Raw genomic sequence first — 27,122 nt, forward strand, 5'->3', positions numbered from 1 at the left:
ATTTGTAAACAAAGTAATGCTTAGTCTCTTGTACCTTCCTCCTGGTTCGAGACAGTCAGCAATCTGAATACGAAAGCACTGAAGGTGGCAGCAAAGAAGCCCCTCCAGTAGTTCCTGACTGCAAAAAACGTTGACGTGACTTCGATACTGAACAGCACACCTGCAACGCACAAATATACACTGAGAGAATCGCACAGTTTAGCACAGAGAAACAACTACAGGGCCTTACAAAAATATTCAAACTCCTACAGATATTACATTTTGCCATGTTAAAACTACAAACCTTTATTTTTTTCTATTGGGGTTTTATGTGAGAAAGAACACAAGGTAGTAAACAGTTTGGAAGTCAGAGTAAAATAAGACTACTTTTTTTTAAATAAATAAAATGAGGAAAAGTATGACATTTTCCTCATTTGAACTGAACTGTTGCATAATTTGGTTCTACAGAGTGTTGACATGGGGAAGCTGAATATAATTGTGACAATTTTTAAAACTGTCCTTTTCCTATCACTTCTCAAATCATCATCCTGATCATTTTATTTTTTACTCAAATTATTACGTTTTTGTGCAAAATAACAATGACAATGACACTAAAGAGGTGTTGCAGACACCAACGATTTCAGAAAAAGGCCATTACTCTAGTAACTGATAGAACATTTTTGTTCATACAAAAAACACCAATAAAGTTGAAGTCAGTAGATTAAAATAGGAATTAATAGTGAGAAGCTACAAGTGTTATAAATACTTTCGAAAGGCACCATACCTACAGCTTGATAAATCACCCTCATGAATCCAAAAGTTTCAATCATGTGGTGCAAGAATTTATATTTTCTTATTTCTTGGCTGTTCATTCAGCCAATACAACAAAACATTTGTTTATCTAATCAATTACCAAACAATAAACAACCAATTTCAGGTTGTTTAAATTCTAACTGGTTACTAGATAAATGCTGTAAGTCTCTCAGTAGTTATACACCGTGAACTGTTCTGATGTCACTATGAGTTTACTTCAGATCTGTATATGAATGAGACAACGCGTCAATCACGTCCCAAAAAAACCCAACAAGCTCCGCCTGTCTTTCTCTGTCTAGCAGCATCAGCTCAAACGAAACAGCTGTCAAGAGGTTTTGATTAAAATAATTCAGCTTGGTGGTAAGGGAAAATGCTGACAAAGAAAGTGTTATTACAATCGATTGTGCAGTTTTACATATTTCAAGATAAATAAGCATCATATTAATTTAAATAAATCAAAAGTGACCCTAGCCAGATAAATCAATTTCCAATATTTAAAATCAGTTTTAGAAATGATGTCAGAGGACAGCTCCCGAACTTCTTTCGTTGCTTGGAAAAAAATCAAAGTTCAAACATTTCCCCGAGTGGGCGAGTCCATCTGTTTCTGAAAACACGCCGTCGAAAGAAGAGCAGCTGCTGAAACCAAACATGATTCATCACTTTAACATTTTATCCACCAGATTTTTCAGGTTTAGAAAGTCTTGACATTAATCAAAGAGTGGGCGAAGTGTGGATTTTGACCTAGAAGCAAGAAGAAAGTTCAAGGTCCATCAGCAAATAAAAACCTAATGAATGACCCAGATGATAAATCTCTAAACTGACATTTATGTTGCTGTGATGTTTTTACTCATCGTGTCCACTTCTGATTGAAATGTTGGTCTAACGAAATAAACAAGCTCATGACACTTTGAAACAAAATGCACTTTAGAGCCATTTAGGCTTTAATGTGGACTTAGTCGACTAAGAATCAAAGATTTTCAACCTGTCAGAACTAGAAAATCAGTTGAAATGTTATCATTTCAAAATTCTATAGACAGAAAACCAGACGTGCAACCCATCTGTGAATTGTCTACACCCATTCAGTCCAGTTCACACTTTGCAGGGATGTTGAAGTTTATCCCTGCAGTTGTTGTGTGGATGTGTCCACACAGGACAGAAAACACAGGGACACACTGGTAAGATGATTGTCCACACACATGCACTGCAGCTCAAACTATAATGGACATTTAGCTTCAAACATATTTCTTTTGATTTTTTAGTTAAACCAGAACACCCTATAATCTGAACATGGATGAAATGTGAAACATCTTTCTGCAAGGCCCCATACAAGTTCAGACCATTTTTTTTTTGATAAACTCATTAGAAGCTGAATATTTTTATTTCAAAGCAGCCTTTGAAAAGACTAGAAAAAGCGAGAAATAGCGTTTGATTTTATTTCAAACTTTCAGAAGTAATACTGAAATGAAATAAAACAACTTCAGAGGTTACATTGTTAACTTTTTTAGTTTTTCACTTTTCCTTTGCAAACTTTTTATACATATTTTTAAGCTAATCTGCTGACTAATATAATGACAAAAAAAAACACATTCCGATTTTTACTTTTAATATTTATGTAAAATCATGTAAATGCATAAAAAAAGCCTTAATAAGGCATCATAATTGGTTAAAATGATTTGTTTCTATGTCGTTTGTGCAAAGTGTAAAATAAACATATATGTTGTATTCCACACAGACACACACACACACCCCCACTTAGAAACATATAAAAAATAAAGAAAACATTTAGAAACCGCTGTCTAGACCTTTGCAGTAACATCTACAAATTAAACTTCAAGCATGTCTGTCTGTATTTCTATAATATAATATGATATAACAAAAAATGTAAAAAATACTTCAGTCGTTTCTGTAAAAGGTAACTAACTAACTAACTAACTAACTAACTAACTAACTAACTAACTAACTAACTAACTAACTAACTAACTAACTAACTAACTAACTAACTAACTAACTAACTAACTAACTAACTAACTAGTTTTTATAGGCATAAATTCCTTGCTGACTCCCATTTGTTTGCAATTCTTTTGTCTCCTTTCTGAACTGGGCTTTACATTGTGGCCTGGAGGAGAGTAAATCTAAGTGCATTCTTCAGTGTGGAGAGGAGAGCATCAGCAAGCCAGAGGGTTGAGGTACCCTGGGATCTCTGGGCTGGTGTTGAGTTTAAAAAGTTTGCAAGTATTGTAGTTCACTGTGGAGTAGTCTTAGCTGGGAGCTGGAGGTCCAAACAGAACCTCTCTGTCTGCCATATTGAGCTTTTTTCCATGCGACCCATAAAATGAGATTAAAAGCACAATAGCTAAATTGAATTTCCTCGTAGAGTGACTAAACACCTGGCATTCTACACTGAGAGATCCAGGAGGAGCTCTGAGGGGGGCCCAACATGTAAATAATAGATTTTCTTTGCAGCTTTTCTGGGCAGACTGATAGCTTGCAGGGTAGAGTCAGTCATCGCTGGAGTGGTTACATGTGTCACCGGAGCTTGGAACGCCGGGAGGAGCTGGAAAGCCTCTCAGGAGGGAGGGACGTCGGGAACACCCTGCTTAGACTGCTGCCACCAAGACCAAACCTCGGATGAGTGGAGGAAAATGGATGGACGGATGAATGGATGGACAGATGGAAATCCTGGTTGAGTTGACATGGAATGTCCCACAAGGAACAATGGAAAACATAAATATACATGTAAGCTTGCATGGAAGTCAGGCTGATAGTTGTGGAGATACAGGATTCTGCACTGACTGAAACAATTACAACACTATGCTGGCCTATAGCTTACAACTCCTACAACTAAAAGGGCAAATCATTCTCTTCATCCAGTTAGCTTCTGCAATTAACTACCGTTCCTGGATCAAGTTCAGTCAGAGGCCGCAGAGGCTGAGTCTTACCTCCAATAGGTGCAGCAAAACAGCAACCAACACCCACAGCACAGGCGGCCGACAGCATCTCCGTGTTCCTCAGCTCATTCTGATTAAAGAAAGTAAGATATGCACATGTAGAAAAGCAAACAGAGCAACGCACTCAAGACATTCAAACCTGCAGATCCAAGTCAGTGCATGCATGCATGCAAATGCCACAAAACACAGTGAAATTCAACTCAAGAAACGCAAAACATTCAAACGTATCAAGTGTCAAACTTCTGAAATCTGCTCGTTTTGGGTTGTTTCCAGAAGTGTAGGTGTGCAGGAGGTCCATTGAAAACACAGAATTGAGGTTTAAAAATGACATTGTGAGATGTTTGTACCAAAGTAAAGGCAACACATAGTGATGATGCCTCTCTGCGACTGATCACTGGACAGAATCACACACAGCAAAAACAAATGGGAAGACATCAATTTGCCCCAGTTTCTGAAACGGACAACATGGACTATCAATGTTGACGGAATCGGAAACGGAGAAACTGTTTGACTTGCGTGTTCATACCTTGCTTCCCTCAAAGGGCTCTTCCTTCAGCAGTACGAACAAAACAAAGGTGCAGATGTGACTTTCTTACTCACTAAATCAAACAAGGAGTGAATGTACTTCAGCAGACTTATTGTTCATTCAGCGTTTCCCTGACTGATGTGAAATACTGTCCATGTAGCTGTAACAATCTGAATCTTTTATAACGGCGCTCTGTTTTTTTCTTCTTCTTCTTTTTTTTTTTTCCTTTTATAACGGCGCTCTGTTTTTTTCTTCTTCTTCTTTTTTTTTTTTCCTTTGGGCATCTCAGCTGTGTATCTTCCTCCATACTGTCAAGGCTGTGTGCAGCGAGGAGAATCCCAGCCCAGGATCCAGTGCAGAAAAAAAGACTGAGGTCCCGGTTGAGCTTTCATGTGCATGGAGGTAAGAGTGTATCCTGGGGAATGGCAGAAGGCCAAAGAAGCATCACATACTTTTTCAGAGAATAATAGTTTCTGTTTCTTTTCTTCTGTCATAAACAAAACATTTATTTCGTTTGTTAAAAAGAAATCTGACCTGCAGGTTTGTTTTTCTTTATCTGTTGAGAAAAATCTGAATTATCATGTTTTTCTATGCTAACTGAAGGGCTCTGTGTCTGTGATATGAAATCTCATATTTGAAGTTTTATTGATCAAACATATTCAGGTTCTTGGATATGGATCATCTTTCTTCCTTTGCAGTGATATAATTTTCAGTTTGGATAGTTTCATACCTAAAATAATCCGCTGTGGGACTTTCCATATCAACCACTCATCTATTCAAATTTGACTTCGGGATGCTTTTTACCTGATCTAATAACCATTAATCTAACGTAATTTTCTGCAAAGACATGTAAATAGTCTCCAGAGACCTCCTGAAATGGCATGCTTTTGTAAATTGAATCATGCTCTCTATGGTTCAACTGAGAAAAAAAAAAAAAATCACACCTGAAAGGAGAAAAATTATTTTTTTAAAATTACAGAGTCAAGAAAAACATTTTGTTTGACTTCGTCCACCTTCACAAAAAAATCAGTTTCCACCTGAGGAAAGGTAACCCCACAGCATGATGCGTCCATCAACATATATTTTTATTCAATTAATCATATGAAGCTTGTTTCTGAGGTGAAGTGTTCCTTTTAAGCAAGTGTCAATCCAAATTAAAACACATTTCCTTTCAATAGGTTTTAACTCTACCTAACCAGGACATCTGGATGCTTGTTTTGCTGCATTTATTGACTAATTTGATAGTTTGCATTGTTTAGTTGTTGAACTTTTACTATGTAAAAACCCTGGTCAGCTATACTATTATGCTATATAAATAACTTGACTTGACTAAAATTTCTGTTCATCTGGTTCCACTTTTTTTTTTAAAGTGCAAAATTGACCAAATTACATCTGTTTTAAAGGGATTAAGTACACTGGGTGACAATACGTGTGGCACCTGTAATGTTGTGAAATAACATTTCTTGATGCATAACAGAAAACTTGTTAAACATTACCCACAGAGGTGATAATCCAGAGAGCATCTCCAACTGTGTTATAGTTATTTTCTCACTAAGAAAGTGAATAAAGTTTCCAACTTTCCAGTTAGTTTTTTTTTTTTTTTTTAAATTTACAATGTAAAATGTCTGTGGTGCTCACCATGTAAATCCCTCCGAAAACCGCCGCCATGAATTTGCTCAATAGAGCAGCACATAGACTGGCCACGTGAACGAAGGGTCCCTGTGAGGGAGGGTGAAGACAAATGTCACCAAACAAGATACTAATGAAAGCAATACAACTGTGAGAGCGGAATGATACATTTACCTCCTGCGGGAAAATCATTAAAACCCCTTAAGACAAACGAACCCTACTCAGATTGACATGCTGCTATGTGGCGCGACGAAGAAAAGGGTCCTCTACCTCTTTCCCCAGAGGCATCCCGCTTCCCAGAGCACAGGTCAGACCGATGACTTTAGCCACAAAGGTCTTAAAAGTCAGATACTCCTTGAGAACAACTCCTCTTAGTATTGTTTTCATCTCAGGAATGCCTGAACCTGAGGTGGGAAGAGAGAAAGAGAAAGAGAGAAAGAAATGCCAGGTGGGATGACAGAGTGCAGAGAAAAGATGAGTTGAAAGAAAGCAATTACAGAGAGGAGGGATAAGATGAAGAAATGAGGAGCACAGGAATGGGAGGGAGGGGAGCTGATTGATATTCATACAGTTTTGTGTATGCACATCTCATCAGCGGTACATTTTATGACTGTCCTGCCTGTAGTGACTCTCAGGACATGTCCTTGGAGCCCTCACTGCGCACTTCAGAGCCAATTACATTAGTCAAACACAGAAAAACACAACTGTGAATTAGAGAGATGAATACATGTTTGTGCATAAACGATATCTGTCTTACCAACAGCCTGAGGCGCTAGGATCTGAGTGAATCCTGCAGAGAAAGTGATGAGCACCACTGGGTAGGAGACCCAGGCAATGTACTGCAGAAGCAGGTTGCTGTCCAGGCCACCATGCATCCATTTCTGTGCTGCACAGACACACACATAAGTCACGTCATCTTGTTATGAAACAGCAGAAAACTAGGCAACTAGCATCTCTCTTCCTCAGTTTTACTTTTCTCTGTATCTATATTAAATGCATGAATTTGATGTTTTCTTCACAAAACGCACACACACGCACACAAACACACACACAGGGAAGGAAAAGCCAGATTAGGCTGAAACTAAACAAAAATATAAAGTCATTAAATGTCTAAAAAGAACTTTATGTTAATCTAATTTGCATGCTATTCAGAGTTTAAAGTTAAGAATAAAATTGTTTATCTTTTTATGGAGTGAGCCTTAAAAAGTTCAGTTTTATGATCATTTTACTGTTCTTCACTGCACTACCGTTTATTTTTTGAAAGCAGTCTTGACACATACAGTTCTGGAGACCCAAAGGTGTGAGACATGTGGCTATTTAAGAACAGTTTTAACAAAACTGGAACTTAAAAATGTCTGAGAAACGTCACAAGCAATCTCAATAGTAACAAGTCAACAAGCAGCATAACTGATTTTGGAACGGACAAATTTGTGAACAGGAAAGTGACCAGTGTCACCATGGCTGAATTTATTATGAGGACCGACATCTTCAGATTGAATGCTTAATACATAATGGCATCCTCTAGGAGAACAGCACATCATTCAGACATCAAACTCATCTCCTCTTCTGGCTCTATGTCTCTTTCCTACCTTCTTGGCAAAAGGCGATGGCGTAGTCCATGACCCAGCTGACCAAAGCCATGACCAGCCCCAGCAAAATGAGGAAGATCCAGTCCTCTCCCACCCGTGAGATCAGGAACTTCTGGCAGCGAGATGCACACACTGATGAAGAAAACAAGAAAGAGAGAGGGAATGTAAAAATAAATCACTGACCAAATTACCTCAGCAGAGTTTGCTATTGGATAAATTTCAGAAAACATGTAAATGAAATAGGCGAACACAGAGCTGCTCTTTTACAGAGGCAAAAAAGTACTGGACAAGCCATCATTTTACCTATTTCAGTTATGTCTAATAATTCTACTCACACGGCATTTGCAGCAAGTGTTGATAACAACCAAATTAATCTACACAATAAAACAAATAAAGAAAATTAGACAATAAGTAGTGAACTATTGAAAAAAAGGATGTACAAGAAACCCAAAAAATCTGCCAAAATCTGTTGGTATTTAGGAAGCTTTACTGCCACTGTGTGTTCATCAGTATCACCTGTTTAAATAATATCTGCTCATTTTTAAAGTTAGCCACTTATAAACTAATTGTAGGTGTGAATTTCTGAGGTTGTTTTTGACTACTGGTGTGAATTTAAAGTGAACAGAAGTGTTTAGACTCAGAAAAATGTTGGCATATTTAATACCTTTTTACACCCACTGTATATAGGTGTTGTAAAAAAAAAAAAAAAAAAAAAAAAAGAAAATTAAGAGGAAAACAAACCAAGCTAATAAATTCCCAAAAGGCTGTGAAACCTAACACTTTTCTTTTCGTTTTTCTTACAGTTTCATGTTGTGAAATCCTGGATACTCACTATCCAGTTTTCTGTGAATAAGCTGGTGTGCTTAGAGGCTGAACGTGTGAATACGGATATAGTCTCTGTTATTAATTACACATTAACAAAAAATATTTGCTAAGGCATTAACAGGACCAAAACCTCCATGAAACAAAACTATCCAACACAATCTTTAAATTTGTTCACAGTTCTCAAGTAAAGTGAAGAAACTAAATTCAGATTTGAAATTTGTGTAAAATATTTAATACTATAATTCACATTCTGTGAAAATAAATGACCCAGTAAAATTTAAAACCAACTCTCTTAGATCAGCTTATTTTTCAGCTGAAAATAAAGATCACGAGACAAAGAGCTTAATGGATGGCAGAGCATCATTTAATCGATTTCAAAATGTGGCAATAAAAGCTAGGTCATAGATCTAAACTTTACTACAATACAATCTATAAATCTGAGCTGGGTCAACTAAAAGAAGCATCACTGGACTCATTTCCTCACTCTGGTCTGTTAAACAGCCAAAGCCTGGAATTCACTTCAGTATCCAGAGCATTCATCGATGTGGTCATCCCTAGAGGAGATTAAAATGTGCCACTAACTCACAGAAAGATCCATATTTCCTAAAACCGCTTCAGTCGAGTTACCTTCAACTTTTCTCTTTAGCTAATATGCCCTGTTTTACTTTTGCTGAGTAGAAAACTGATGATATAAAACACAGAAGAAGGTATGAACAACACGTGTGTGGATCAGAATAAGACCGATAAAGTCGCTATCAAACAGATGCATTAAATATGCATCAAGCTATCAGTGTGAATTCTATAATTTCCTCAGAAATTATTTTATTGCACATAAAATCTATAAATATTATACACCATATAGAAACTATGAGAACACTGTCATGAGTTACTGTTTAAATAAAAGTATACACATTGTTGAATATACATATTTTTCTTCAAAATTAACCATACACATGCCAAACAAATCTACAAGAAAATCTTTGTTCTAGTAAGAAGTTTGTTTCTCATAGGAAATAATATGAAATGGGCTAAATCTGATGAGCAACATTGTAAGAAAAGCATCAATTAAAAAAAAAAAAATCATTGGTTTTTATTCATATTTTAGATAAATGTCGTTTAGATCTTTGAGGTTGGAAGACCTCCTCACCATTCCCTCCACAGATTCTCTATCAGAAGAAAGCCAGGACTGAAACAGTGAATGAACATTCAACAATCTTAATTTTAAAATGAGTACCTATAATGGTTGTCCAGACATCATCAAATTTTCATGATTTCTAGGTCAGCTTTCACAGCAGGCAACATAGAAAAGCATACTTAGGTCTAAGCCTCCTTTGGAATAACCTTAATGTTGCAAAAATAATATTTTATTGTCAAAGTGTGTTTTTTAGGAGAGGAAGGGGAAATAAATTGTGACCATCTGATAGAAACAAAGTGTGTACAGATCCACTTTTAAAATGTCTCTTTGCCAAAATGGTTGTTGAATAAATCTTATTCGTCCTGAATGTTTAGAGGTTTATGTTGCACAATGTCATGCGATTTTCAGTTGAGCTCAGTACAATTCAGTTCAACTTAACTTTAGAACCTCCGTTCACACCACAAGTCTTCTCAAGGAACTGGACTAAATTAGTGTGTATTTAAACTTTTGCCTTTGAAGAAAGTGATCAAAATTGACCTTAAAAACCATTATCTCATTACGCTAGAATTTAGCAAATAGAAAAAAATGTTGGTAATCCAAACTGACCTACAACAGTAAAAGTTTATTCTGATTTCACATCAGACAGTGTGAGAAAAAAAAAGTATACATGTCTTTTAAAATAGTGTTAGTAAACTTCTGGTTTCAAGTTTATCTAAATCATCCAATGAGAGTCTCTGCAAAAGTTAATGTTGATGTTTGTGATGCTATGCATGCGAGCCTGCCCCATTCACAGCCTGCTAACAACTATGATCAATCTGTTGCAAGAATTTGAAACGTTTTCCCTCAGATACTCTTAACACAGCTGGAACTATTTTAAAAAGAGCAATGAAAAACATGTCAAGTAGTAGAAAAAACGTGGAACACCATGCTTCCTTTTTCTTCCACTCCCCAGTTGTGCACCAGTTTGTGATCAAATGGATGAAATCCCCCCAATGTTTGGAGATGTACCTAAGAGAATTTGTAACAAATGACCACCTCTGCTTCTCAGCAGGAAATCTCTTTAAAATGTTCAGAAAACAAAAAGTGTCTAAAGGATATTTAAAAAACAAAATAATTTAAAAAAAGCAAACATTGCAGCCCCCTTTTGGTGTATGCAGCAGTCAGAACACAATGGAGGTTGTTAAATCTCTGAGGGGGGAAAAAAAACACAAATTTGTGTTTGACAAGCCAAGTTGCCCAGCAGTCAGGCCACCTGCTGAATGGACAGCTGCCAGCAGAGAATGCACAAGCAAGCAGAGTAAACATGCAAACACTCTTAATCAGCTAGAGCAGCAGACATAGACAAACCAAACACCAACCTAATGGGTAAAAACATCAACAATTATCATCATAGTCTGCTGTCATGTTTTCAGAGTTTAACATTAATTTAATTTTGGGAAAGCTGCAGAAATCTCCAAAAATGTCTTTTTTCTCTCATATGGTTCTTGGCACAATGCCTTAAATGGAAGCCATCAAGCAAAAATATAAAACACCTTACACCACCTCAAACATACATGATCTGTCCTCAACCGAATCTTAATGTATAAGAGAGGATTGAAACTGTAAAAAAAAAAAAAAAGGGAAAGAAATCCTCATAAAAAATCCAGTCCTCTTAAAAATAGTTGTTCACATAAACACAGCGTCTAGCAGCTGCAAAGCCTCATGCTTCCGTGTTCATGTTGGCTCGCTCTCACATCCGCAGACTCATGGCATTCGCAGATGTCTTCTACCCCTAATAAAGATGGTCCGCATAGCCAGAAAAAATTTTAATCTTCCCCTGCCCTGCACTGCATGAACAGACACCGACAGTGGAATAATAAAGAATTAAACTTATTTTGGATTCTTACAGCGTAAGAGGCCCTGAATGTACTGTGAAACATGATACACCTGTACACATAGTACAAAAACTTGAGTTTTGAGTCACATCAGCCATAAATAACTAAAAATAAATTCCTTTGTGAGTCAAAATAAATTCAACAAGGTGCGTGGTTTTAGCTCTCTGGCAGGCCTGTAGCTGTGTGTGTGGGCCGCCTCGTTCAGAAGCCGCAGCCACTGATCTGAAACGAGGCTCTTACACTTGAAGTCCATCACCCACAGAGATGGCGCTCCCACACAGATGCATGAGAGGAGAACACTGAAACGCCCACTTCCTCTAAACCAGAAGGAAGCCTCTCCGTGTGCATTACCTAAGAAGACATTGGCTGGGCAGTCTCTCTGAAGACGGATCTAAAAGTACAAACACCACTTGATCTATGGGCGCACACTGCAGACAGAGAGCGCACACAAATCAGTGGCTGCTGATCCGGGAATGGAGGTTTCAAGAGGTCGGCTTCACAGAGAATGAGAGAGGTTGGGCTGATATAGTGTAGTTTGCACCCCTGGTGCAATAAATCACACTTTAATCAGACCACTAAAGTCACAGGGGATGGAAGCATAACTTGGTCCTGGAGATCAGTGGACTGGGTTTAGTCATAAACACCTTGTTTCTACTTAGACAAGTTTTACTGAATCTCGCAAAGTTCAAACAGAAAACTATTAAACTCTAACTAATTTCCCTTGAGTTGAGGGACAGAAGGGGAAGACATGGATGGATTTCCTAAAACTGCAGTTCCCCACATCCCTTATGACATCAAACATGAAACATATACATATTTCCCATGATTACGTCATGGGGAGCTGTAATATATTAAAACTAGAAGCTTTGTGTTATTTAAACAATATTAACAATATTTCTATTGCCATCTTCAAGCCTAATGATAAACTGTCAAATTTCAGCCTTTTTGGTTTAAGAGGGAAAAACATTACAAACGTTAAAACTGAGTTAAGCAAAGGTTGTGCAGTTTTAGATAAACAAACATTAACAATAAGTTTTAACAATAATATCACTAGTACGGTTGGTAGGTTGATCTTAAAAGTATCCTGTATTTATTTTTAAATCAATGAAATACCAAAACAACATAGTAATTTGTAAAGGTTGGAAAGGGCTACAGAAAGCATCTTTTCACGTTGCTTTCTAGGTGTGTATGTGAAACTAGATCCAAAGACTTTTCCAAACAGACGAAAATACTGCAGATAAAGTCTGTGGACCTTTAATTTTAGTATGCAGTGGCTGTAACCCGGTAAGTCCCCAAGGACTCTGATATTTGAGATTCCTCTCTCATATAGCATATTTTTCTATAGTCAAGGAACTGTACTGGATAAAATAGGAAGCATCCTTTCTACTTCACAATCAATTATGTCTACGTTTAGCGAGATACACTGTAGGCGAAATTAATCCACAAACTGTCAGTTTTAAGCTGTCTTATTTTATGATCATAAAACATCAACAGATTCACAGTGAATCCTTCTAAGTAAGCTACCTGCAAAATAATGTATTTATTCAGATGGTATACTGACGCTTAAGGTGGTCAACATATGTAGCCTAAAATGATGCAAATAAGGAGAGTTACTACTCCTGCCTATGAACTAAAGTCTATAAGGGGTTTCTTTGGGGAGATAAAGCAACAACAATATCTTTGTTACAGGCTCTCCTGTTGTCTCCTGCCACTCCTTTACTGTTGAATCCATCAGTCTGAAGTGGAGCTCTCTCTGGCAGTACCACTCTCTTATCTGCCTTCAACTGGGAACACGAGACAAAAAAATTATCTGACAGTTCAGATCAGAGTTCAACTCACAAAAAGCAAAAACACACACACAGTAAAGCAAGTATCTCCCCACACAAACATGGACTGACAAATACACTGCGGGCCACTGGCAGCCAGCAGAGGGTGCACACATTGAGGCAGCCCTTGTTAGCTGCAGGTTGTTGCTCAGATCAGTCACTTTTAATCTGGCTCACATCCTCCCCTTCTTCCAGGTGTCAGGTAGCTGCGCCGCTGTAACTTCAAGGAGCCAGTGTTTTCACGCTGCTTGAATGTCTACTGGAGCTCTGCAATCTGCCATAAAAGGCTGTTTCACACACCCTGCACAGCCAGCGCTGTGCTGGACTGACCTTCAGGAGGGTTTTCCACTTTGACACAGTTTTTTGTCAGGTCTGAGGCTTGTTGAATGACCATCACTTACCCTGGCACTTTGCACAGGGATCTTTCTCGTACTCCAGCAGGTCTGCGGTGCGGCTTCGAACGCTGGTGTTCCTCCTCAGGCCACCGCCGTCCCGCACACCTCCGTCTCGTAGCCGGGCCGCCTCCTCCTTGGCATACACCCCCAGCTCCTGGGTGTAACGCCCATACATCTGTATATACGTAATGCAGAGAAAAACGAACACCTTAGTGCAGGTAATAGAGGTGGGAGGCAGATATGACTCAGCAGGGTTTGTATTTAAAAACTGACATCTCACAGCGGGACAGCAGGCTTACATAAACACTGAGAAACTTAAGCCCAAACTGAGGCTAAATAACAGAGAGGGTGAGGAAAGTTATACAATTTAAAGTTGTTGAATTCATATTTAGACCGCATTGTTCAACAGCAAGCTTTAAAAAAAGTGACAGTTGGTTTTTTTTTTTTCGATATACACAAATACATTGGAAACACTATCTATCCTGAATCAAAATATGATGACAACTATATTAAGTGTCTTGTCTTTCTGCAGACAGCGAAGGAAAAGCAATGATGGGCGATTAAAAAGTAGCAGTGTCTGCATTTCTCTATTCAGACTTAAAGATTCACTCTATAACCAGAAAGATGTTTTGAATATTCACTGTTCCTGTGTTTTACTAACAACATTCAGTTTTAGAAGCACTGATTCAAGGTACTGCATCACATATGTGTTGCATAAAGTAGAACAGCATCTGGAAACTGTGAGCAGGTATTCCACCCCAGAACAACTGGACCATTGAATTAAAATAGAAAAAAAACATAATTTTAGATATGTATATTAATAATTATAAAAACACCCACAACAAGAACAACAACAACAAAAATTCAATAGAATTTGTGTTCAATACAAGTCAAAACAATATATAAATACGTAGGTTTCCTATTTCATTTATTTTTTTAACATTTATGTATTGCATAAAATTATACAAGTTAATCATTTTATTAATTCATATAATTTTAAGAATTAAAATGATATGATTCATAAAATGAATCACCATAAAATGAATTATATCATTCACTGACCACTGATTTTATCCTTTAAAATCAGTGGTCAACATCAAAGTATTGTGATGTTGTCCAGTTAAGCTGCTGTTCAGATTAATGTCAGGGCTGCATGTTGACGCAAAGTGTCTTTAAATAATTCTTAGTGGACTGTAGCTTAGGAAATATGAAATATATTAATAAAAGTTTAATACTTATATATGACATGATACATGATGAATTCAAATTTTATTTGATAACTTTTACAACAAATGATCTGTGTATTCAATATTTGATGACATATTTAGATAATTTTTAAATCAATGTTTTATATGTTCATTCACATTTTCTTTATTTGCTCACATATATAAGTTTTCTTTAAACCGTTTTTTTTTAAATTATTATTAATTGCATTGCAGGATTTCTTGCCCATCTTAACACAGAAGCAAATTCCCTGAACGGAAAGTCTAATTGGCACATTCATCCCAAAAGAAAATCCATAGAGCTTTCTCTCCTCAGTCATGAAATGAGTTCCCAGACAACAAGCTCTATCTGTCGCATCCTCGCTCGTTAACTCTACAGGGCTGTCACACATGAACTCCTGATGAGAGGCGGAGCTCCGAGCAAGACGGCGCCACAATCAGCTCACAAAAGCTGCGACAGAACAGTGTGTCCTACCTCTACAGTTTTGTTTAATGTACACCATGATGGAGCAGTTCAAGTGTCTGCTTGGTGTTGTTTTGGTTTGTGGCGTTTCTGCCCAGCAGTACTGGCTGCAGTCAACACTGCCACAGAAACACCAACTCTTGCCTACTTTCCAGAAGCCTCAGCAACAGTCAAAGGTGCCCCCACCTGCAGCTCCATTTCATAAATGTGTCCTGGAAGAGGCTGAGAAGATCCAGTGTGGGACTCCAGGGATCACTGTTGATCAGTGTCAAGACATTAACTGCTGTTTTGATGGGCACCTATGCTACTATGGGAAAGCGGGTATGCATATGTCGACAACTTCTCTCTTTTTTTTTTTTTTTCTCTCCTATTTTAATTTTGTAATATAAACACCCATGTATTGCTCTTTTCTTGCCCAGTAACTGTACAGTGTACCACGGATGGGCAGTTTGTGGTGGTTGTGGCCAGAGAAGCCACTCGACCACCCCTGGATGTCAACTCAGTCAGCTTGCTTGAGCCAAATGAAGCTTTCTGTGGACCAATTGACGGCACCTCTGCCTTTGCCATCTTTCAATTTCCTGTGACTGCATGTGGAACAATACTTAAGGTGGTTTTTATGGTTCCCAATTCAAAAACTGCCATTAATCCCTTTTCAACAATTTAATTGAATATCAAAGCATGGACTGGTATTTGCTGTTTAGTTGTGGAGTATTGTTGCCAGCTACCGAGAGGTTTAAACAGACTGGATGGTATGACTTAAGCTTTAATGTATTGCAATTTACAGCAGAATGATGAAGGTTATGTGGTATATGAGAACCATATGGTGTCTTCGTATGAGGTGGGAATTGGACCCAAAGGCTCAATCACCAGGGACAGCTATTTTGAGTAAGTTCACTTTTATTCAATTACAATCCCCAAAGCATGAGGTCAGCTGGTAGTAATATGTATGCAAGTCAATTAATGGTCACTGCTGCTTGCATGAACTTGGCCAAGGACTTGTCCTAAACTGAAAATGGTTTTAAACTAGTTGCATGACTTGTTTACTAGCACATTTAAATGTGGTCTACAGTAAATTTTAGGATGACATTGACCTGTGAAGCCTCTAACTATATTCTGAGAGCGTGTCAATTTGTTAGCCTTTTGAATTGTCTCGTGAGATGCAAACATGAAGACTTGTCTTCCTGCAGATTGCTGTTCCAGTGTCTGTACTCTGGCACAACTGTGGAGGCTCTTGTCATGGAAGTGAACCCTGTTCCTCCGCCACTGTCTGTTGCTGCTGCAGGACCCCTGAGAGTGGAGCTCAGACTGGGCAATGGCCAGTGTATTTCCAAAGGATGTCTTGATGGTATGTGGCATTAAATTCACCACACAAGGTTCGGCAAGGTAAACCTAATCAAACGGATATTATTGCAGATGTGGCGGCATATAGTTCCTTCTACAGATCTTCTGACTACCCGATCTCTAAGGTTTTGAGGGAACCAGTTTATGTTGAGGTCCGTCTCTTGGGGAGATCTGACCCAAACATCGTCCTGAACCTGGAACACTGCTGGGCCACTTCAACCCCAAACCCTCAAAGTGTACCACAGTGGGACCTTATAGTGGATGGGTATGAAAGTGTTCACGTTAACAATTGGCCTCATGCTAATTGTACTTACAAAGTATGCTTTGCTTGTATGCAGCTGTCCGTACCATGATGACAAGTATCACACCACAGTGATTCCTTTGGATGGCTCTTCTGGCCTCGAGTATCCAACTCACTACAAACGTTTCATCAGCCGAATGTTCACCTTTGTGAATTCTGATGCCTACACTCCTCATAAAGATACGGTACCCACGTCTGTTTTCATGGCTAAATGAGATCACCATACCCACTTGTCAAAGATTGACTATGTGCTCCCTACTTCCAGGTGTTCATTCATTGTGCAACAGCTGTATGCTATCCAAGCAGTGAAGACTCCTGCGAACAGCAATGCCACAGGCAAAGTGAGTATCCTCTGAACTTTAGCTGCTGGGTGACGTAGAAGTGTGATGGGAATCTGATTTGCTTTAAAGAAGGACTTGGTGGTTTCTTTTATGGGGAAAATTGGCTTCGTGGCCTCCTTTTTGGGGGAGAACTGTAGCTTGATCTCCAGTCTTATAAATACAGTTGCTGCGCTGGCAGCTGCAACAGTCACTGTCTAAAAGTCAAATGTTGCAGAAATCCTAATGTTTGCTCTTGCAGGAAGAGCCACAGTGGAGAAGGTCCCCTCCAGTCAGAGGCTCCTGGTGTCAAGCGGTAAAGTGATCGTGTTTGAAAAGTCCACATCTCATCAGTAGCAATGATCCATTCAGTGCTGTCTGAACTGTTTTAATAAAGCTGGCTGAAAGTCATTGCTTGCTTCTGCATTTTTAATTCCTGAATTGCTCTTTGACTCAAAGAGGGCTGCTATGGTAATGCACACATTTGCTCCCAATCACTAGCACTGGGATGATTCCCTATAAAGCCCCCATTGAGTCTGCCAAAAGCAAAAATTCAATATCCAAACTTGCATTAGTTACTACCTGTTGCCACTGTTGTACAAACCCACAAGGTTTCTACTAGGGTAGAACTTCAAATGAGGCAACTTTCTAAGTGTTGCCTACGTGTTCCTTGACACGTAGGCATTTTTTGGAATGACAGGAACACGTAGGCAGCTAAATCTAGGGACTCCACTGAATTTAACATGTACCCATAGGAGTAAGGGGAGGATCTGGCTCCTCTGACTCTTGTGTTGTAACAGTCTGTTTTTACTGCTGTGCTCCACCTCCCTTTGTTTTCCTTGCCTCATTGAGATGGGCGTCACGACTCCACCAGCCTAACTCTTTCTGCTTCCATGAACAGAGGTGCAGGAGGGGAAAGCAGAGCAGCAAAGGATGTCAGGATACTGATTGCCTTCCTATTGCAACGCCTGTCCTACTGGAAGGCATAGAGGTAACGACGCCTTGTTTCAAGTTCACAATCTCTGGAGCCTGCCACAAGATGTGAATAACAGATTCCGAGTGAACAAGCATATGGGGTAAAATTGTAAAGCTTTTATGGTTAAATTATTGGACAAGTCAAAAGAGTCGGTTCAGCTTAATCTTAAAGTCAGATGTATGCCTTTTCTGTTTTTATTCATATCAAAATCATTAACCCTTTACCAAAGCTAAGATGAATCACTCCAGGGCAGAGATGTGGTGCCATCACAGGGTTTTAAGACATTTCAACATGTTACAGTTGAAATCAGACTTTTATGCACATGGTACGGTAACCAGTTTTTGCCCCACTGCCTGATATTAAAAGTGTTTCTATTTATTGTCCGAGATCAAATTATACCATATATTTTAGTTGCATCAAAAGAAGTTGGTTCTTTTGACATTACTCTATTTTTGAACAACTTTGGAAACCCAAGATGATGTTGTGGCTTTGTGCAGGTTAACATCTGAGTTAAACTGGGTTAAATGTCATTTTAGGCTGAATCTATGTGTTGCATCAAAAATAAATGAACCAAGTCCTCCAAAACCAAACTTGTGCATTTCCAAACTTTTGTTCATCTCCAGTTTCTGGATGCCTCAAAGTTCCATGTTGATCTGTTCAAACACAGATTTAATGTCAGAAAGGCAGAGAAGTAAAGGCCAGAATATTTAAACCACTAGTTTCAACTTTAAAATCCAATGTTATGATTTCTATGGTTAGTGAGTTTACATAAAGCTCAAATGAAAATACGAACCAGTTTAAGGGATGAAAATTTCCTTTTGTAAAATCTTATGCAATGTCAACAGTGAAAATAATTGCCATGAAGTGCTTTTAGCTATGCTTTTATGCCTTTGGCTAAAATATTGAACGTGTTTACATTTTATCAGCAAAAATGCCAAAGAAACGGTAAGTTTGACGGGAATAAATACACTAAAGCAGTTATTCACAAAGATAACTGTGCCTTTAAAAACGATCTTTTTAATGTTTCTGCCTTCACATTCAGAAGGCAGAAACGTCAAAACATTTATGGTGCGTCAAGCTTTCCGGAAACTGTTAGGAACCCCAAAATAATTAAGAAATGATGCTTAAACATAATTTTGTGTATCAAACTTTTTTTTATTTATTTATTTTTTTAATTATTATTAGAGGACAAACTGCTTAAAAGGGGAGAAAGTGTTTGTGATGGCAAGGTGATTTTAATCTGACTATGCCTTAAAGTATCCTAGTTAGATTACAGATTACTTGATTTGGAAAGTAACTAAGTTACATTAAAAAATCTTTTTTTAGTTGTGTTCAGCAGCTGTTAAACTCACCACCTGTGAAAATTATTTTGATCTTTGCCAGAACTTAATTACAAGTTATTTTATAATGGTAATATCAACAATTTGTCTCCACTTATAAGGTTGAAAGGGAGATATTTTTTTTATTTATTTTTTCCTCCGAAGAGTTCTTGCGGTGCTAGTGGCTCGCATTTTTGTGACAGTAGGCAAATAGGAGAGGGGGGAAGACATGCGGCAAGGGTTGTCGGGACCGGGAGTCGAACCCGCGATGTCCGCGTCGAGGACCAGGGCCTCCGAATGTGGGGTGCCTGCAACACCCTGCACCACCACAGCACGCCCCGAAGGGGAGATTGTTTAATGGTTACAACAGTACAAAAGAAACTTTAGTAATTTGTGTGTGTTTCTGTGTTCCTCTATTGTCTGGAAAACTCTAAATATTACTTTAGACTCCCCCACCCCCAGTGTCCAGGTTGTGCGTCATATTAGCTACAAAACATTCATCCATCCCTCCGTCCATCTGTTTTCTTCCTCTCTCTCGGAGTCGGGTGGCGGAGGTAGCAACCTAAGTAAAAAGGCCCAGACTTCCCTCTCCCCAACCACTTGGGATGGGGAGAGAAAAAAAGAAAACAAAATTAAGGATTTTAATTAAATCTGATTGGAATATTTCCCCATATGCTCCAAAACCATCCAGCATTGCTGCATTAAAACAATTTTCCTCTGTAGCAATGAAATTGACCAACAGTGCCAAAGCTTAATAGTAATTATTTTTAACCAAGTGTGGAACAACCAGTTATAAGGTAAAATGGGGATGGGGAGCAAAAATGGAAGAAATCTTTAAAGGGGCAAATATATTTTGTCCACTGTATGGCTGAATGATTCATTGGTTAAGTAGTTTAACAATTAAACAGAACTGCTTTAAAGATAACCTGAGGATTTTCTGAAAGAGCAGTTAAAGTCCAAGAAAGACTTTAATAACAGTTGATCAAGACATCTTTAAAAGATTGCCTGAACATTGTGCTGTTTAAGGAAAGAAGAGATCCTTTGAAATTTTGACTCTGGTAATTGTTACCCAAGGTCTTAATCTGAAATTTGAATCAAGACGCATTATGGAGAGCCAGTAATGCATCTGCATTGAGTTACAGTATCCTAGTTTTATTGATTTAAATACACTAAAGGTTTTCTTAACAAAGAAACAGTCATGCTCCCTGTGAGTGTTGTTTTGTGGAGCCAAAACAACAACTTCCCAGTTTTACTTCCTCAGTCTCAGTCATTATTCATCCGACACAGAATCCAGAGCCAATATTCCATTAGCTCTCTTATAATGGAGAGCCAAGTCAGCCTCTAAAGGTCAGCTTGTGTGCCCTTTAGACGCTCTGAAAGTCATACAGCATACATCTAAAATAACCAGATAAGAGAGTGGCTGTTTTTGGTTTATCAAAGAATCAACAGTTGCCTTTGACTCAGGAGGAACACCCGTCTTCTGCCAGCTGAAAGGTTAGCTGCTCACTTCTCGCCTCCTCACTTATGTCAACGTGTCTTCAGACACTGAGCGGCTACAGAGCTGCATAGCTCTCTCTGCAGGAGAGGCAGTAACAAAAGCAGGATTAAATGAGAGTTAATATTGGATTCACATTTAGAAGGCAGAAACGTCAATCTAAATGAATTATAATAGGCCACATGCTCTGCTTGAATGTGTGTAATTGGTCCCTGGAATGATGCCCCGGATACCAATTAAACACAGGTAACAGTGATGGGTATGTTTACAACAGCATGCTTTAAAAGTTGACAGGATATTTTTTTGTCACACAAATTGTGTGCAAGAAGCAGAAGAAATATAATGATTCACAGATTGCTATAGGAAGAATTCACTTTTAGATCTTCATACTCTAAGGGTCTTGTATCACACAGCAGTCAAATAGGAGACAAACTGTTCATATCATAGGATCAAAGAGTTGGGGTTCACACCGGACAGGTTACCAGTCAATCACAGAGTCACTTAAGAGACAGAACAAACAACCGTGCACAATTGCTCCCAAGGGCAATCTAAAGAGACTATTTAACCTAACGGTCACGTTGTCAGTCTGTGGTAGAAGCAGCAGGGAGAACCCAGAGATGTGCAGGGAGAACCCAGAGATGTGCAGGGAGAACCCAGAGATGTGCAGGGAGAACCCAGAGATGTGCAGGGAGAACATGTGGAAAGACGATTCAAACCTGGGAACTTCCTTTTGCAAAGCAACAACACTAACATCTGATACACCACACAGCTCCGACTCAAAACACAGAAACCAAACGCTTTTTACTGTTTCACTTGATTGTTGTACTGCCTTTACTTTTACTATTCTCACTGCATGCTGCACAAGTCCAATATATTTCTTGATTGTTTTCAGCAATATTGAATTCATCAATCCCACCAATTTAGGACACACTCCTAATCCAATATATTGGATTAGCTCTTGTTTTTCTGTCATACTTTCGTCATCTACAGCAGAAAGTTGCTGGCCATGTCCTGCTGAATAATGCATAGGCGACCTTGAAAAAGTTATCGACTTAAGATTTCTTTGTAGCTTTTCCACCCTTCGTCTGCCGTCAAAGCGGTGTAAATCAACCAAAGGGTCGGGTTTTCATCAAAGAGTGTGGATCTAAAAACCTGTTGCTGAACAGTCAGGTCTCTTTTCATCTTTGTTCTGTAGCGCGTTGCGTCATGGCTTTACCAAAAGTCATTTTGGATTCTGACTTCTCTGAGCAAAAGTCAATATTTCAATTGTGTGATGAGCCAGCCTAGAAAATAGACTTGGGTCACTCAATATTCTCAAGATATCTCCCTGTTCATGTTGATATATCGACTATCATTACCAGTACAGATTTGCACCCTTGGCTAAATTCTCCAAAATAAATTTCAGATTGTTTACTGATGCCTTCCGATGTGAATTAGAAACAACACAAATACTTTTGTACTTTTTAAACTTCTTTTCAAACCTTCAAATTTTTCTCACATAAGCATTCCAAAAACATTTACTATTTGGGTGTTTAGAAAATTAAGAACTTATGTCTATACATTTTCACATTTTGTCACATACCTCAATGCATTTTATTGAGATTTCACTGTAAAGATCAGCTCACACACTTCCTCCGTTCAGTTCATTGTTCAAGCTCAAGATTGTCGGTGTGCTGAAGCTCTTCTAATAGCGGAGAAACAACCGTTACAAGATAATTGATGATTTCTTGAGATCTCAGCAGGCTCCGCTGTGGGGGAGGAGACCTGGAGGGAGGGCTGAAGTGCAGCGGAGAGGAAGAGACCTGTATGGTGCGCTTGTTTTCAGGATGAGCTTCTTTTGGGTGACCTTTAAGTGACGCTTTCTTAGTATATTGAATTTTATTCTTGCCAATTTGCCAGATTAATAAATTGCATAACTAATAGTTGACATCTGAACATTTTCTCCCATCTGAGCTGTGGATCTCTGTAGCTGTTCTGGTGTTACCATGTGGCTCTTGGCTTCTTCTCTAATTAATGTTTTTCTCACGTGATCTGTCTGTTTGATGGATGGCCATGTATGAGTTGAATTGCAGGTGTGCTGCCTGTTTTCAGATCAGATCATTGACTAATTAATATCCATTAAGCTCCATTAGCTTTATTTAGCCACATCAGAGTAGAAGGGACTGAATATAAATACATTTCACACTTTATTTGTTTATATATATATATATATATGTATATATATATATATATTAAAAACCATTAATATTTTTCCTTCTATTTCAAATGCAAGTTTTTCTTTTGCTTTGGAAAACTTGCATTTGGCTAAAGGTCTGGGCTCTCCTTGGTTACGTGCTTTATCAGCCACAACTGGTGCTTTTTGCTGGTAAAAATAAAGCAATTTACCTGTTTCCAGACCAAACCCTTTACAGAAATTTTTTTTTGGACAGTTTCTTTGTTCCTTACGGTGTGTCTTTGTGCCTGTGCTTGCACTCTTTAAAGCAATAAATACATGTTTCCGTAAATCAGAGCTGCATGTATGGTACGTGTTGTGATGTCAGGCAAACTGACAGCTGTAGCTGCAGGAGTTGGTCATACAGGAGGTTGACTGGTTACACATAACAGCTCATTTAACCCACAGACGGAGTCCCACCTGCTGCTCCCCCAGGGGGCCGTGCTCTAGATGGCCTGTGACTTCTTTCACACAGGCCCAGGTAAGATACAAGCCCTGGCTGTACTTCTAGGGGGAGTTTGCTGATGTTTGCTTCCGAGTCTGTATTGTAGCATGTAGATCACTAAAATATAGTTTGCTCAAGAGCCAAAAGAAAAGAAAATACACATGAAAATGAAATCCTTTTGCTTTTTCCAAGGTTTAGTCACCAATCAATGCATGATACATCTGCAAATCACTACATAGCTTGTGATCTGCAGACACTGAAAGATGTGAGTCGCTTCATTTTGGAGATAGTCTGACAGTTTTGTGGAGTGTTTTTGATGACGTGAAAATGGCCCCTATACTGTGGTTATTTATGGATTGTATTTGGTTTTCTTTTGGTCATTGGTGCTGCACACTTAATTTCGTTTAGCAAAGTCAACTACTTAAGTTTTGTGAAAAACAGAAATGATCATATTTAAACCAATATCCATAAAAAGAAACATTTTCACAACATTTTTCTACAAGATACCATGTCGTGGAGGATTTAGATGGACTTTGCTCATTGAAAAGGTGTTTCAGAGTCTCGTCTTGTCCAACAAAGAATACAGTTCCACACTTCAGACAAAGCAAATGGACCACAGAGGCCCTAAATGTATTTAAACCTTTAACTGTTATGTTTTTATTATTTTTAATGGGCCTGTGTGTAATATCTGGAAAAATCTTTCCATGAGCAGGAAATATCTTCACATTATTATTGGATTTATCTATCCTGGGCAAATTTCCAAAAGGCCTCTCAGTGCAGCAGCACTGTTCTGGATGACCTGCTGGGTTTTAACAGGAAGACTGTGCTGCATGTCCACCAAGCTCCAAGAAACCAATACCCGCCCCACACTCCACTGCCACATCTCACAATGTGTCACATTTGCTAAGTCAGACAATCTGCTTTCTGAGACTATGGATTTGTAATATTTTTGGACTAATTAGGGTGTTCAACTGGTTGCTTTAATCTCCTTGCTATTTGCTCTGTTGGCTTTTTACAATGTTATCTTTTATTTTGAGGTTTCCAGTACTCAGTGCCATATATTGTTGTCTTTGTTTCAAAAATGTATTTCCATTCCAAACAAATAAAATGGCGAAAACACTGAACTCTGCCTGCGTTGACATTGTAAAAAACTAATACACTCCTTTTGTCGCATTACAATAACATGGCTCAGTATGTTTTATTGGGAATAGTTTCTGATAAACCTACACAAATATAGAGTTGATTAGGAGAAGGAGAGCTTTAGAGTTAAAACATATTTCACAAATAAAAATCTAAAGTGTAATTTACACATATCTAGTTACCCTTTTTCCTATGATACCCCAAATTAAAATCCAGTGCAATCAATTGCCTTTAGAAGTCACTTGTTAGCAAACAGAGGCTCAGTAGTTTAATCTCACTATGAATCAAGCTGTTCTATGAAGGACTCAGAGGTTTGTTAGAAAACATTAATGAACAAAAATCAGCAAATAGATCAGATGTAAAGTTGCGTGGACATTTGAAGTACATATAAATGTCTCGTATAAGAATAGAAAGAGTATGATGGACCCTTGCCACTTAGACTGAGAGATCCAATGGAATCCTATGGAGGCAATGCAAAGATTTGCAGCTTAGATGAGAAAATCAAATAATTTTACAACCACTTGAACAGTTGAAAGTAGAACATGTGGAAGTGGCTGCCTCTAGTCAGGTGAGACCAATATTAAAATTTTTGAGCTGCAGAAAGGAAACTTAATATCCAATACTATCCAGTGGGGTATATCTATATAAACTAGATATTTTAAAATTTGTATTTGTAAAAAATCTGAACAGCATGTATCAATGATTCCTACTTTCCGCTGCCATATTGCATAACTCCAGGCAAAATACATTTCAAACACTTAATACAATTCTGAAAAAGTTCAAAATAACAAATCATTTTGCAAGACACTTTGCACAGGTTGAGCAGAGCGTTTTCAGTTTTTCAGCCATTTCCAAGTCACTAAAAAGTAATGTATTCAAAAAAGGCAATTACTGACACAAACATCTATATGAAAAACATCCAAAGCTTTCATCCCTGCTGATTTTAATAATAAATATTCATCAGACGATTCTAATCTTTTTCTGCCTCATCTCTGCAGGTAGACTGATGGATGTTCCAGATCCGATATGATTATGTTTGTCTGATTACTTAAACTCGTGCTGAGAATGCATTGATGAGGCCAGTGGAGTTACAAAAACTACTAAAAACACTCTGTTTAATCTGAGCCATACAGCCTCCAGGGACAAGACAGAAAATTGAATTAAGAGGAGGAAGTGACAATGTGAGTCATCCTGCCTTCCACATCTGAATTAATATAGGTAGTGGTGGCCACTTTCAGAATGGGTCCTCATGAGTCAGAGCTGTCTCTCTCACACATACAGTGACATAAACGTGCACAATCTCGACGCATTCAGGCAGAGACGTGCATGAGTGTGGAACCAAGACAAGAGAAAAGCGACAGCAGCACACGATAATAACATTAGAGAGGCACAGGGGCTGAAGAGGAGAGAGGGATCCAACGCGAGAGAGAGAGAGCCATCAAGCACAGATAGTGACACCGTGTCAAAAAATACTTAAGTACAGAACTACATTTTTAACACACATCAACTCGGAGATTATGCTTGCATCAGGCTTAAAGTGCCAAAGCAGTAGCAGGTTGGTAAAACAAACTGACATGTCATCTTGGGACTCAGAGATCTAAAATGCAATCAGTCTAAAAGTGGTGCAGTTTTAACAACCGAAATCTGAGGTGCAAGTGATGCACTGTTACACTGTTCAATATTTTCACACATCGCTGCGTTTTATTTATGCTCTGTGCTCTGCACACACAGGATATCATCACCGCCCATCAAAAGCACATCAGGACAGCAGTCCATTTCTCTAGGACACACTGACATTGAACTGCCAATCCTTATGATTACTGCACAATCTGAGCCACATTCACCTTGAGATACTTCACTTGTTATTTGACTTGCAACAGCGACTTAAGAACTTATTTTTTCAGAGAAACAATGAAAATCAAATTTGTGCAGACGGCTTAAAAAATTCTAAAATATGTCAGGTAAATATAAATAACATAAAATGTTGCTTGGACACATCCGGTTACAAAACGTTGTCAACCTTGAACTGTTCCTCTAAGCGATTTTAAATATTTTCCCACCTTTTCTGATTGGATTTTCCACCTCTCTTGCAACAATATGAGTTCAAATGTGATGAAGCAGAGAACGTAAGTACTGGAAAAGTCAGTGTTCTTTTTTGTAAATATATTTTTAATGGGGCTCTTGACATAAAATTTACACCACATATCAGTAACTAACCAATTAATTCACATGTACAAAAATTCAACCCAAATTAGTTTGTATATTATGCGAAAGGAATTGGACAAAGCATCAAACATCAATGAAATGATGACAACCGTGACACATTAGTTTTTTCTCCCAATCAATGGATT

The 27,122-nt window shown here is 38.3% G+C and overlaps 2 protein-coding genes across 9 annotated transcripts in view; one reads left to right on the forward strand and one right to left on the reverse strand.

The window, feature by feature from the left end:
- The window catches only part of LOC122840942 (chloride channel protein 2-like), a 52,611-nt gene that overhangs the window by 14,535 nt on the left and 10,954 nt on the right, over positions 1 to 27,122 (reverse strand). For 5 of the 7 annotated variants that reach the window (XM_044133754.1, XM_044133751.1, XM_044133750.1 and 2 more), the window contains exons 2-9: positions 13,546 to 13,714; positions 7,485 to 7,616; positions 6,653 to 6,781; positions 6,166 to 6,299; positions 5,905 to 5,985; positions 4,267 to 4,296; positions 3,732 to 3,810; positions 35 to 160 (exon numbers count right to left, since the gene is read on the reverse strand). In XM_044133754.1, coding sequence (XP_043989689.1) covers positions 35 to 160; positions 3,732 to 3,810; positions 4,267 to 4,296; positions 5,905 to 5,985; positions 6,166 to 6,299; positions 6,653 to 6,781; positions 7,485 to 7,616; positions 13,546 to 13,714 — 880 coding nt within the window. The remainder of the gene's footprint in view (positions 1 to 34; positions 161 to 3,731; positions 3,811 to 4,266; positions 4,297 to 5,904; positions 5,986 to 6,165; positions 6,300 to 6,652; positions 6,782 to 7,484; positions 7,617 to 13,545; positions 13,715 to 27,122) is intronic. The other 2 variants (XM_044133753.1, XM_044133749.1) reach the window with 1 other exon arrangement.
- Positions 14,996 to 17,595, forward strand: LOC122840943 (zona pellucida sperm-binding protein 4-like). Of its 2 annotated transcripts, none has more exons than XM_044133756.1 (8): positions 14,996 to 15,546; positions 15,645 to 15,832; positions 16,010 to 16,110; positions 16,413 to 16,570; positions 16,639 to 16,831; positions 16,905 to 17,052; positions 17,133 to 17,208; positions 17,447 to 17,595. In XM_044133756.1, exons 1-8 carry the CDS (start codon positions 15,255 to 15,257, stop codon positions 17,539 to 17,541), a joined length of 1,251 nt encoding a protein of 416 aa, XP_043989691.1. In that variant the 5' UTR covers positions 14,996 to 15,254; the 3' UTR covers positions 17,542 to 17,595. The 2 variants fall into 2 exon arrangements, with proteins under 2 accessions (XP_043989691.1, XP_043989692.1); XM_044133757.1 differs by having other exon boundaries at positions 15,165 to 15,546; positions 16,013 to 16,110.

Source organism: Gambusia affinis, linkage group LG12 (assembly GCF_019740435.1).
Source record: "Gambusia affinis linkage group LG12, SWU_Gaff_1.0, whole genome shotgun sequence".
NCBI lineage: Eukaryota > Metazoa > Chordata > Actinopteri > Cyprinodontiformes > Poeciliidae > Gambusia > Gambusia affinis.

Excerpts from the sequence above, each read along its gene's own strand:
- LOC122840943 (XM_044133756.1), top strand. The coding sequence starts at position 15,255 with ATGTACACCATGATGGAGCAGTTCAAGTGTCTGCTTGGTGTTGTTTTG. Across the intron at positions 15,547-15,644 it reads ATGCTACTATGGGAAAGCGG|TAACTGTACAGTGTACCACG; the intron begins GTATGCATATGT and ends TTTCTTGCCCAG. Across the intron at positions 17,053-17,132 it reads ACACTCCTCATAAAGATACG|GTGTTCATTCATTGTGCAAC; the intron begins GTACCCACGTCT and ends CCCTACTTCCAG.